At 38.2% G+C, this 12,736-nt stretch overlaps 2 protein-coding genes across 3 annotated transcripts in view; one reads left to right on the forward strand and one right to left on the reverse strand.

Moving 5' to 3' along the window:
• Positions 1-12,736, reverse strand: part of tg (thyroglobulin) — a 335,665-nt gene that overhangs the window by 160,378 nt on the left and 162,551 nt on the right. The window lies entirely within an intron of this gene.
• Positions 1-12,736, forward strand: part of sla1a (Src like adaptor 1a) — a 36,382-nt gene that overhangs the window by 16,494 nt on the left and 7,152 nt on the right. For both annotated transcript variants that reach the window (XM_028818124.2, XM_028818125.2), the window contains exons 3-4: positions 8,326-8,416; positions 10,900-10,986. In XM_028818124.2, the coding sequence (XP_028673957.1) occupies positions 8,326-8,416; positions 10,900-10,986 (178 nt within the window). The remainder of the gene's footprint in view (positions 1-8,325; positions 8,417-10,899; positions 10,987-12,736) is intronic.

Genomic DNA, 12,736 nt, shown 5'->3' on the forward strand with positions numbered 1-12,736 from the left:
CTGGAAGGTAAAGAAACCTGGAGAGTCCTATTAGCTCCCACTTTTAAAAGTGCAACATGATGACACTTCTGAGTTGGAGACATTTGCTTCTCGTGATCAGCCTGGAGGTGCTTGTCTTACCAGCTCCTTGTGTTTTCGCCTTTCTCAGCTTTGTGTCAAGTTTCACCAACACAAGCTGAGTCAACTAACAGCAAGTGTCCTATTGGAACATTGCATGGCACCCAATCCATTTTTTGCTGAGAACATAAACACAGATTACTGTCCCTGGCTGTGCTCTTCCTTGCCCACTAACAAGGGGACTAACATTACCGCCGCCAGTCAAGTGTTCATTGTCCTCACACATTTGGGACACATTTGGTGTCCCAAGCTGCTCGTCAGTCAAAGTAAGAGTTTTCACTAAATGTAGATCAGTCTTTAAACACTGCGTTGAAAACAAAAAGAGGAAAGGCAAAGACAATGCTTATATTTGTAATAGAAGAAAACCTGAAAAGATTTTTAGACTATATTAAAATTAAGAGTTACTGTAAAAAATGACTCCTGTTTAGTTCATTTGTATGATCTTAGGGTCTTCTTATAAAAGGCTATTGAAGCAAATTACATTTTCAAATGTCAGCAAACTTTCTCAACCCACATGCACTGTTCAAATAAATCTTAATAAAAGTACGTACAAAAAGGTCAGGCTAGTTTGTCACTTCTCCTATCTTCACCTCACAGAAATGTTACAGTCTAGGACTCAGAAAGAGGTTCTTTCTGGTTTTAACATCTATTGGGGAAACAAGAGGCCAGGAGCACTTACTGTGCGTCTCTCTTCCTTTAATTTTGAACAATAAAAAGTGAAAGATGACAAAAGTTAAAAGTAAAAAGGGAAGTGACTATCATTTGATGGGCAACAGCAAAGTTCCTTCTAAGAACTTTCGTTTATTGGTTCAGTTTCTTCTCACCCTGAAAAAAATCAGATTTTTGCATGGCTGACTATTTACTGTGCATAAGTACTAACAATTTATAAATTATGCAAAAATATCTTGCATTGTTGATGACATCCAGTGCCCTTGTTCACAATCCTGGACGAGTTCATTGTCCACAGAGTTTGCATGTTCTTCCCATGTTCACATTAATTTTTCTTCTTTATCTCCAAAATGTAATTGTTAAGTTGATTGGCGATTCCAAATTGGCCCTGTTTGAGTGTGTTCATCCTGGTGATTTTAAATATACTACATTTGTGAAAGTGTGCAGTTATCAGGACCTACAAATGGAGCTTTACTATTGATACAACCATTTATTTTCTAAACTCTTGTCACCTTTAGACAAGACTGGATGTGTGCTATATAAAAAGGAGGTGAAGTATTTATATAAAATTATGGTGGATTTGATTAAATAAGGGCTACACTGTGGAGAGTACATTTATTTATATGGCAGACGCCTTTATCCAAAATTTGAGATACATAGATTGGTTTTATTGGAGCAGAAGCAGGTGATTTTTACTTGTTCATGGTCAGACAGTGCCAGGAGCGGCATTTGAACCCACAGCCTCAGAGTGTGAAGTCTAAAGCTGTAACCACTATGTCAGACTGGAGAGCACAGCTCTAATGCTTTGGGTTCAAATCCTGGGCCAGTCAATGTTTAGATCTGGCTTCTTTATTTTTCTTTTCTGTATCTGAATTATTCACATGTTAGATTATTTGGAGGCAATAAATCATTTAGAATAAAAATGAGGGCAGGATCGTGTGATTCTCTACTATAAGAGGACAAACAAAAACAGGACTAATTTGAGTTTTGTGCAATTCTGATTTTGAATAGCATTTTGAGTTTGAATTTAGTTATCTCACATAGTCTCCCTGTGTCTGTGTGGGTTTCCTACAGTTTACTATCACAGTCCAAAGACATGCAGGTTAGGTGGATGGCATCACTAAACTGTGTGTGTGTGTGAGTGTGTGTGTATGTGAGCGATCACACTGTGAGAGGCTGGCTCCTTGTTCTGCCTTGAACCTTATGCTTGCTGGGACAGGTTCCATACCCCGATTAAGTGGATTTAGAAACTGGTATGGGATGATATGGTATTTAGTTATTAGTTTGATCTTGGTTGTAAAGATTTCTGAATCTCTGTGTAACACTTAAGTCTGGTTATTAAAAACTCTTCTGATCTATATACTGTATGTGTCCGTCACAAACCAGAGACTAGAAACTTGATCATGGTCTTATAAGAAAGCTTATGATGTGATGCATGTGGCTAGCAGCAACCTCTGCAAAGTTACTGGGGTTTGTGTCTTTCTTATGACAAACTGCAAAGGCAAACTGATGAAGAAGGAGACAAGGCAGAAAAAAAAAGAAGAGCAACAACATCTGCTGAGCGTGAAGCACATTTCAGAAGCTGATTAGATAGATAGATAGATAGATAGATAGATAGATAGATAGATAGATAGATAGATAGATAGATAGATAGATAGATAGATAGATAGATAGATACTTTATTAATCCCAAGGGGAAATTCACAATTTCATGATTACATGAAAGTATTAAGAAAAAATGACAGCCTCAGCATCTGCTGTGTGCTGGTATTTGTGAACTGCTGGGGTTGGACCCTTCATTTTTGAAGGAACCGAGGCCTGTCTGTGTTTCCTAGTTTTGTCATAAAAACTAGAATATTTCTCCAATATGATTATGTAACTTCTTAGTCTGGAGAAATCTTTGTGATAAACAATCTCTACAAATGAACGCTGCTCTTATGCGGTGATTAAATTGACACGTTCATAAGTGGTTTTTCAGCTTGGAATTGGTCCTCTCTTTGGTTTTAACAGCTACTTTGAATATTTGGTCTGTCCTGTACACAAATACAAAATCCCCAAAAGCCTTGACTAAGTGAATCCAGCAGATTTTTCAACAGATTATGAAACACAAACTCGGGAAGAAAGAACTTCCGTACAGAGTCACCACACAGAAAGACAATATGATCCAAACTGGGGGATAGGGTTAAGGCTTAAAGTCTGTCAAATGAAAGACTGAAAAGGGAATATTTGATAGTAAATAAGACTGGTGTCAAACATCAGGGTTTGTTACTGCTTGTGCTGGACTGATTTCTAGTATATACGTTGATGAATATTTTGTATGTCTTTATTTGTAACATACACAAAGCAAATGTAATATTAGATAGCGCCACTCTGCACTATTTTCCGGAAACACGGTATTTCCTTTCATCTTTATGCAGACGACTGTCAGGTTTATTTCCCTCTGAAGCACCCTGGTCCATGTTCTGTCCAGCCCCTGCTTGATTGCCTTATTGACATCAGGAGTTGGATGGCATTTAATTTTCTAAATTTTAATGAGAACAAGACAGAAGTCATGCTATTTAGACCCAATGGCACCAGCGGGACCCCCTGCATCGACCTTTCCACTGTGGCTCAACTTGAGAAATCCATAATCACAAATGTAGGTGTGAAAATAGGTTCCACTTTAAAACTTGATAGCCATGTGAATGCAGTGGTAAAATCTTGCTTTTTCCAGTTGAGGTGGCTGTCAAAAATCAAGCCTGATTTGTCTAAACGCAACCTTGAAACAGTGATCCATGCTTTTATAACCTCTTACCTTTATTACTGCAATGTGCTTCTTTTTGGAATTAGCCAGGCCTCCATTGTTTGCCTACAGCTGGTGCAAAATGCCGCTGCTCGATTTTTAACTGGCACAAGAAAGCATGAGCACATTACCCCGATTTTGGCTTCCCTTTACTGGCTTCTGGTTCGTTTTCAAATCCATTTTAAGATCCTTGTATTTGTTTTTAAATCCCTTAATGGTCATGCCCCATTTTATTTGTCGGAACTGCTGCACCCTTATGTACCGTCTCACTCTCTCAGGTCAGCAGACCAGACGCTTTTACATGTTCTTAAGGTTCCTAAACTCCAAGGTAGTTGGACTTTATCAGTTGCAGCTCCAAAACTCTGGAACAATTTGCCGTTGCACATTAGGCAGGCTCCTTCACTTGCTGTCTTTAAATCTTATTTAAAATGCACTTTTACTCCCTAGCCTTTAACCCATTAATGATATGTTGACTGTCTGTGTACTTTTTATTATGAATCTCTTCAGCTCTTATGTGTTTATGTTTCTTTTACCCTTTGGTTATTGTTTGTGTGATATGTTGGGTTTTTATTGTACAGCACTTTGGTCAGCCTTGATGTTGTTTTTAAAGTGCTTTATAAATAAATAAATAAATAAATAAATTAATTAATTAATATAGATAGTGTTTCAGGAGGTATGTTTTACTTCATTGATTTCAATAGGAGAGCTTTGATGCTTACCTGACTAACACCCCCAGTCTTTAGGACTGACACAGGGTGAAGAATTTATGCTGAGTGGGATGGAGCATCAGACCAGCTTGGCAAGGGTGACTGTGTTTGGACTTACATGGGCCTATAAGCCATCCAATGCAGGAAGGCCATAAACTGACTAAACAAAGCAACTGGGGGATGAGTTGTACCTGAGTGCTTTCATTGGTACCTGTTTAGGAAGGGACTGGAAAATTGATTCTATTGGTCTAAAGTATGGCTGTTTATGATTGGTTTGGAAGTGGAGGCCATTCAGTACTACAACGCCCCATTGGTTTGTGTTCTGTGGTAAGAAAGGAATAAAGTCGGTCACCTTGCCTTTACCCCTCTCCCTCACCTTCTGGCCATCAAGAGAAAACCATGATGAAGTCAACTCTGTCTTGGCAGCCATATTGAGACGGGCATGTGGCATGTTTCAATACTCCATTCAAAGGCCATACGGTAGCGACTGAAGAATAAATCGAGAGCTGCCTAAGGACACAAGGTGCACTGCTACATAGGCTGTAAAGAGTATGGTTTGCCAATATTCACATAGTATTCAACTTCCTTAATATTTCTGGGTATTTTTATCAATAATACATAATTAAATGTGTAACTTAACTCTTGCCTGTTTCTTTACTCTGTCTAATTGCCTGAGGATACAGATGTAGAAGTGAAGGTTAGTGGGGACTGGGAGTGCTAAAGTACCACATTGCAGAGTGGTAAGTGTGTCAGATTTTAGACATTTTATTAAGGTCTACACAACAGAGTATAAAAGGGGGAAAATAGGTTCACCATAAGACCTTACATGATAAAACACTACTAAACCTAATTAAACAGATTAAAATGTGTATTTGGACAAGAAGTGGTCATGCTACCCACCGACTGGATATTTATAGAGCAGTAACACATATTGACATCTACATTCATGGTTTCCTTCTTCCAGCAGCTCAGCACATGTCTGATGGCAGGCAGCACTTTAATACCATGATCTCTTTTTCTATCACATGTGGGGTTACAAAAAACACTGATGTTCTATTATTCAGCTCTTCTAGAACGGCTAGTATAAACGTCAATGAGGTAAACCATTGCCTCCATAGTGAGTGCATAAACAAACGTGAATTTCAGCTTTTTTAACACCTCCTGCCCGCAAAACTTGCACAATATTTTCATGCTTTTCTATGGTACAGACTGACAGAAGCAGTCATGCTGATGACTCAGGTCAGATACAAAACCATTAGACTACATTGCAATGTCTCAGAAAGCAACGTCACAAAAATGACATGGAAAGTGTGGAAGCTTTTTGTGAAACCATCATATACAAGGGGTGATCAAAAAGATTTGAGCTTAAACGTCAAACATATTCTACTGTGCTGTACTGATGTGTTAGCCAAGGGTGAGCTCCTGTGTACTAAAATATGCAGACTACAAGTGCAACAGGTGTCTACAATACTAATTTTAGTTATATAGAGCTTCAGCAAATCGTGATAATATTCGTTATGTTGTATGTTTTCCTGGTGTATTTCCTTAATCTGTTACCCATGTTATGTTACATTATCAGTGTAGGCCTCTCCCAGTGTTCATTGTGTATAACTGTGAGTGGAAGAATTGCAAGGATAGAGCTTAAGCATTCATATTTTGTTTTTTCGTTCTTAACATTTCAGCCTGTTAATAATAAACATTAACAGATAAAGGAGATCAGTGTTGTTGCTTTACTCGTTCATGGTGGCACATTGAGAGTTATAATGCAGAAGCTTCATAGCGTAACTGGATTCAAAGCCAGTGCGCACAATACAGCATGTCCGGTGAACACCGGTTACACAGGTTTCTTGAAATTTGTGGTTTAAAATGTTTGCTGCTTGTTTCAGAACCAAATCAACACGAATGCAGAAAATTTCAAAATCAGTTATTCAATGATGGTATTATTGAATTTCTAATACTTGAGAATAGAACGTCTTAAATAAATCATTCTCGCCTAGTCTATATATACTAGAATAAGACCTCTTTATATCCCATAATGAAGAAGCACGTAGTATTCTGCCATGAAAGACAGCATCCAGGATTAAATTTGTGTGTGGCAGTCAGAAATGGATTTGAAACAACCATGTAAGGCTTGTTCACTAGTGGTAAGCGGGTCTACTGTACCAATATCAGCTGGCGGAAAACAATGGGAACAAATATTAACTTTCTGTTGTTTATTGATAAAATACACAAGAAATCTGTAACAAAATACAGATATTAACTTTTAAAAGATCTTCTTATTTACAAATAGGTGTACATGTTTTCTATAGAAGGTGAGGGTTGGGGGTTGCATTGTGTTCGTTAGGTGCCTAGGCTGGCATTGCTGGACTTACGAACAAAGTTCATATGTAGGGGACTTATTGTATATCTATCAATTGGAAGAGATGACAAACAAAAATATTCTCTAGAGTTATGGAACTACCAACTATACCTAGTAATGAGAGAAATGATTCAAGTGAAACTAAATTAGCACCAAACTTGACGCTTCAATTTGCAAAAATTTGCATGCATTTTAAAATTTGTAAGATATATTTTCATTTTAATCAGTTTGCACCATTTTGGCACGCTGTAAGCTTTTGAGCATCAAAACAGACACTTGTGCATTTCAAGGTGACTTGTCAGTAATTGATATTGCCTTTCATTTTCCTGATTTTTCATATATTATATTGTGTACAGTATACTCGTATGTTGATTGTCACTTATTAAATTTTGTTCATTTCTAGAAAATTAGTCAGTCGCAGGCACAATGTCTGTTACACATCTTTAAAGCTTGAAATGCACATATTTAGTTAGAGTGTGCAGAAGCCTATCAGTTTGCAGGACTGCTAAAATATTTAGTGATGCATGGGCAGATACACGAATCAACATTTTTTTTTAATTTAATATCTCAATAGCAAAACTCAATACAAATATATATTTGGGTCACAAAGAAACTAGGAAGAATGTACACATTTGTGTTTTTTTTAATGTCTCTTTTGTATATTTAAATGATTGTGGGATTATTGTAATATAAACCCTGCATGTTTTGTATGTTAAATAGTTAAGTGTATCAAGTCATATCTACAAAGATATATATTGGGGGCACTGGAGGAATGGCAAAAATCTGCCTTGTCTCAATTGTCATTATTTAACATGTCAGTCTTGTGCAGTAAGTCACATTTTTAAAAAATGCACTGTGCTCCTCTGCAGTAATGTGAACGAAAGGCATAAATAAAACTATTTTAATGTTGTGCCTCGAATTACATGTCTTCTGCAGCAGCAGGAAAGTACAACACTAAATACAGTACTGTGAGTGAGGCTTTATAGAGCAATATTCCTTATTTTCCACACTTAAAATTCCTAAAAAAAAAACACATTTTAGTGAGTTTCACAATTGCAATATCATCTACAAAAAAGAGTTTTAACATAACATTCACAAAACTGTATATGAATCAAAACTCACTGGTTTGGCTTATCACTACCTACACCCCAATCTGAAGGCCTATTTCCTCATGTCCCAGAGGGAAGGAGGGCCAGCAGATGCAAGGTGCCTCCTTAAAAAGAGAAATGGGAAAACAAGAGGTTGGAGACCTCCTAGTCACTAGAGTGGTCACCCAGCCCCAGGTGAGAACTTATGGGACCAAGCTGGCCCTTTAAAATAGCAAGACCCAGTTCTTAAAAGATGTTCAGGAAGATCAAGGACCTCCAGAAGCGTTTTAGGCCTGGAAGTTTCAGTTTCTCCACCTTTATTAAGATGTAAAGAAGACAATAAGGATTTGCTTTGAACTGCAAATTCCCTTAAAAAAACTGTTTTGATTTTTGATTCAATGCTCTTTTCACATGACCTTAGGAGGTCAGAGTGCAGGGTTACCCATTGTACAGTGCCAATGGAGCAGTTTTCAAGTTAAGGGTCTTGTTCAAGGGCCCAACAGAGTAGGATCTCTTCTGGCAGTTACAGGATTTGAATCGGCCACCTTCCAGATACCTTTACATAATGTGATTAATTGTTTCTTGGATTCTCCTATATTCACAGATACTGTTCTTGTTGTGCTTCATGACTATCCACCTTCCAATGTGAGTGAGCCAGTATTTCGGATTGGAGAGAAGCTTCAAGCATTATCTGAGTAAGTGCAGCTATTTTTATAGAAAATTGTTATTTGTTTTCTTCTTCAAAACTTATTCCTATGGAAGAACTGTTCTCTAGAGAATTTAGTTCTGCAACTGAATTACAAAAAACAGGAGGACCTGGCCAAGCAGGAATCTACAGTTGCCACATAATGATAGCAAGAATGAATCCAAATTGCCCCATCTACTTGTAATGGAGTATACCATTTAAATTAGACCAGCTTTCTACATTCTGACTAACTGTTAGGTAAGCTCAGTGACAACTGCACAGTGAGGGATTCTGTGATCAGTTCAATTTTAATGTGTTTGCCTCAAGACATTTAAATAGCATTACATATGTTATTGGATCTTCCTCCACATCAGTGATTTAAGTCTTCTATTTCAATATAGAGTGTCAACAAAAACAGGTAAAGCAAATACTTTACTTGAAATCAATGCATCTTATCGAAGCAATGTACAAACAAAAAGGTAAAATTGCTTAAATACAATTATTTTAGCTAGATTTTAGGACTTCACAAAGCACAAAGTCTTAACAACTGAAGAGCTGTTTTTATTAAACAAGACTACATGTATACAAGGATGTTGTTCAAGTAATTTTCTACTGGTATTAGTTTGTCACAAAGCTTCAGACTTTGCAACTGTGAAAGCTCGAAGGAGGGTTCTGTAGCAATTACTGTGGTAGGATATGACACGTTACTTACTATGTTTGGTTACATGATGTTAAAAGGAAAGTTTGTTATATTTGTTTTGCAGTGTTACAAAATACAACCTGATAATTGTTTGCTTTTGGCTTGAAATACAATAAAACAATGTTTTGCATTTGGGCTGAAATGTAATGTTCAAAAATACACATTGATGGTTTTCTGTTAGTGTTGTTCAATGGCTAATACGTTATGAGGCTGAAGATGGGCCCATTAGTATAGTTCTGTTCTGGGCCCTAACATGTATAATGATGTCCCTGCACTTGATGCATACAACATTTAGTTACATGTTAGGGAATAAATGAAAATGAAATTGACTCAGCCCCCCAAGTATTTTTAATATGGAGAGGCAAAAACTGCATTTCATACGACAAGGCAGTACAATAAAAAGGTAGTATTTCTTTTTTCATAATACTATTTACACTCACTGAGAAAATTATTAGGAACACCTATACATCTGCTTATTCATGCAATTATCTAATCAGCCAATCATATGGCAGCAGGGTAATCCAAAAAATCATGCAGATGTAAGTCAGGTGCTTCAGTTAATGTTTACATCAGGCATCAGAATGGGGAACCAATGTGATTTCAAGTGATTTTGACCACGACATTATTGTTGGTGACAGACCAGCTGGTTTGAGTATTTCCATAAACTGCTGACCTTCTGGGGTTTTCACAAACAACCATCCTCAGAGTTTACTCGTAATGTTGCAAAAAAACAAAAAACACACAAAAAAAACATCCAGTGAGCAGGAACTCTGCAGACGGAAACACCTTGAGAGAGATCTCAGGAGGATGGTTCAAGCAAGATAGAAAGGCTATGATAACTGAGATAACCACTCTGTGTAACTGTGGTGAGCAGAAAAGCATCTAAAATGCACAAAATGTCGAACCCTGAGATAGATGGGCTACAACAGCAGAAAACCACGATGGGTTCCAACTACTTTCAGGCAGGAATAAAAATCTGAAACTGCAGTGGACACATGTTCACCACAACTGGACAGTTGAAGACTGGAAAAATGTAGAGTGCTCTGATGAATCTCAATGTCTGCTATGCCACAAAGATAGTGAGAATTTGGCAACAGCAGCATGAATCCATGCACCCAACCTGCCTTGTGTCAACAGTCCAGGCTGGTGGTGGTGGTGGAATGAGTTTGGGAATGCTTTCTTGGCACACTTTGGGCCCATTAATACCAATCAATTATTGCCTGAACACCATGGCCTATTTGAGTATTGTTGACCATGTGCATCCCTTCCTGGCCACAATTTACCCATCTTCTGATGGCTGCGTCCAGTATGATAATGCACCATGTGACAAAGCAAAAATTGACTCAAGCTGGTTTCATGAACACGACAATGAGTTCAATGATCTTCAGTGGCCTTCCCAGTCATCAAATTTGAATCCAATAGAAAACGTTTGGGGTGTTATACAATGGGAGATTCATAGCATGAATGTGCAGCTGAATAATCTGCAAAAATTGCTCAATGCGATCATGTCAATAGGGACCAGAACCTCAAAGGAAATGTTTCCAACATCTTGTGAAATCCATAACATGAGAAACTGGGAGCAACAGGAAGCCCTACACAGTATTAGTACAGATTCCTAAGAATTTACTCAGTGAGTGTATATTAAAGCAATGAAAATTGAGTGTTTCTTCTTTTTATTACAAGGTACCACACAAAATGTCAGCATTAAAGAAATTTCTCTCCAAACTTTCACTTATGCAAGTATTCATCAAACTAAATAACAATAAACGTATATTGTATTTGTTTGTCTACAGAGAGGGCGGCTGGTGGAAGGCCTGTTCAATCACTACAGGAAATGAAAATTATATTCCAACCAGTAATGTGGCCAAAATTTACCATGGGTAAGTGTTTGATGTAAATAACTTTAGAAACTAGTAATGCACCAATTCACCGGCAACACATTTAGCTAGACTTTTGTGCAAAATAGGCACTCAGCAAAACAGCATATAAGTTATCAATTGTCAGCTGGTTTTATAGTTTGGGTGGCTGTGATGAAGCACATTGAGGGTCTGTGGCAGTGTGGAACTTTTTTAAATAAAAACAGTGACCTCAGGCTCGGGGTGGGGAATAGGTGTGTGTGGTAGTGTAGCCAAATAGGCCCCTGAGTGTTGTTGAGGAGATTGGCTGGGTATGCATGCATAGGCAGACACGTGCTGCTCAGCTGGTTTCCTCAATGGTGCTTTGGGCATAGTATTTAAGGCGCCTATGCACTCTTGAGTAGAGAGATGTCCAAGTAGGAAGATTGAGGTAGTGAACAAGAAAGAAAGAATGAAAGAGAGACCAGGAGGTTAAAGGAAAGGATAAGAAGGGAGTGTAAGGACTGAAGCTGAGCTGGTGCTGTGGAGTGGAAGCAAGAGGTCGGAGATGGCCCCAGGTGGAGCAAGCAGATAGCACTCACGGGGCATGGTTGCTCCTACTTAATGCTCAAGGAGCAGAAGTGTCCAACCGAACAGGACATCTTGTAGAATGCCAAGGGACAGTGGTGGGAGAAGGAAGCAGGGCTTGAAGAGTTCCCCAATGAATGCTAAGGGATGGCGGTGGAAGCACCAGTCAGTCAGAAGGTAGACTGTGTTTGGGATGTGATTGTAGATGCAGGCACTGAAGCTTTTGAGTGAGGCAGATACTGACAGTACTGTGAATTTTTAACGACTACGCATATTTTATTTATTGTTGATTTTAACTTCCACAAATGACAAATGACACTGTAAATAGGATTTATTGGATTATTTATTGACTTATTTACTCCACAGAAGACTGCACCATACTCTTTTTTTTAAAGCACTTTATTTTTGTGGTGAATAAAAGCACACTGCATTCTTTCACCCACTCTTATTGATCTGTGCCTTAATTGTCCAGATCATCCTCAGTACATGACTTTCACTGACGCAGGTTCAAGTGCGGCCGATCCAATCGGATTTCTGTAAATGAGGTAAGACTTAAAACAAAAGGCACGAAAAATCCAATCGGGTACTGAGACGTGGAGACCAGCTTCCCCAAAGAGGTGGGATTAGTGTGTGTTGTTGTGCAAGTGTTCACTCTGAGGATGTCAGATTTGCGATTAAGAAGCCTGGCCCGATAAAGTGTAAAGTGTCAGTCGTTGAAGGGGTTTTCCTAAATATACGAATTTTCATGATATTACAATAGGATGACGTTTAAAAGTAGACTTATTTTCACGCACATAAAATCCATTGCTGGGGAGACGCCATACATACAATAATCAGCTGCACACCAGCACAGATTCAAATACTTGTTGGGGAACTGCACAGTACTTACTGGAGAGATGCCACAAGCACGATTATCAACTGCACGCCACACATTACATCAGTTGCTGGGGAGAATCGGCTGATTCCCCACTGTTGTGACAGAAAATTAAACGCATATTACGGACATCAAAGCCAGTATTACTGTCAGAGAAAATTACAGGCATTTTACGAAAATACAAACCAGTATTACTGCGAGAAAAAATGAAAGGCACACAATACAGTGATGCATATTACAGTCACAAACAAGCCAGTATTACTGTAACAGAAAATATTACGGACATACAAGCCTATATTACTGTGACTATCTACTAACAACATGCCACCCAAA

Source organism: Erpetoichthys calabaricus, chromosome 13, assembly GCF_900747795.2.
Source record: "Erpetoichthys calabaricus chromosome 13, fErpCal1.3, whole genome shotgun sequence".
Classification (NCBI taxonomy): Eukaryota; Metazoa; Chordata; class Cladistia; order Polypteriformes; family Polypteridae; genus Erpetoichthys; species Erpetoichthys calabaricus.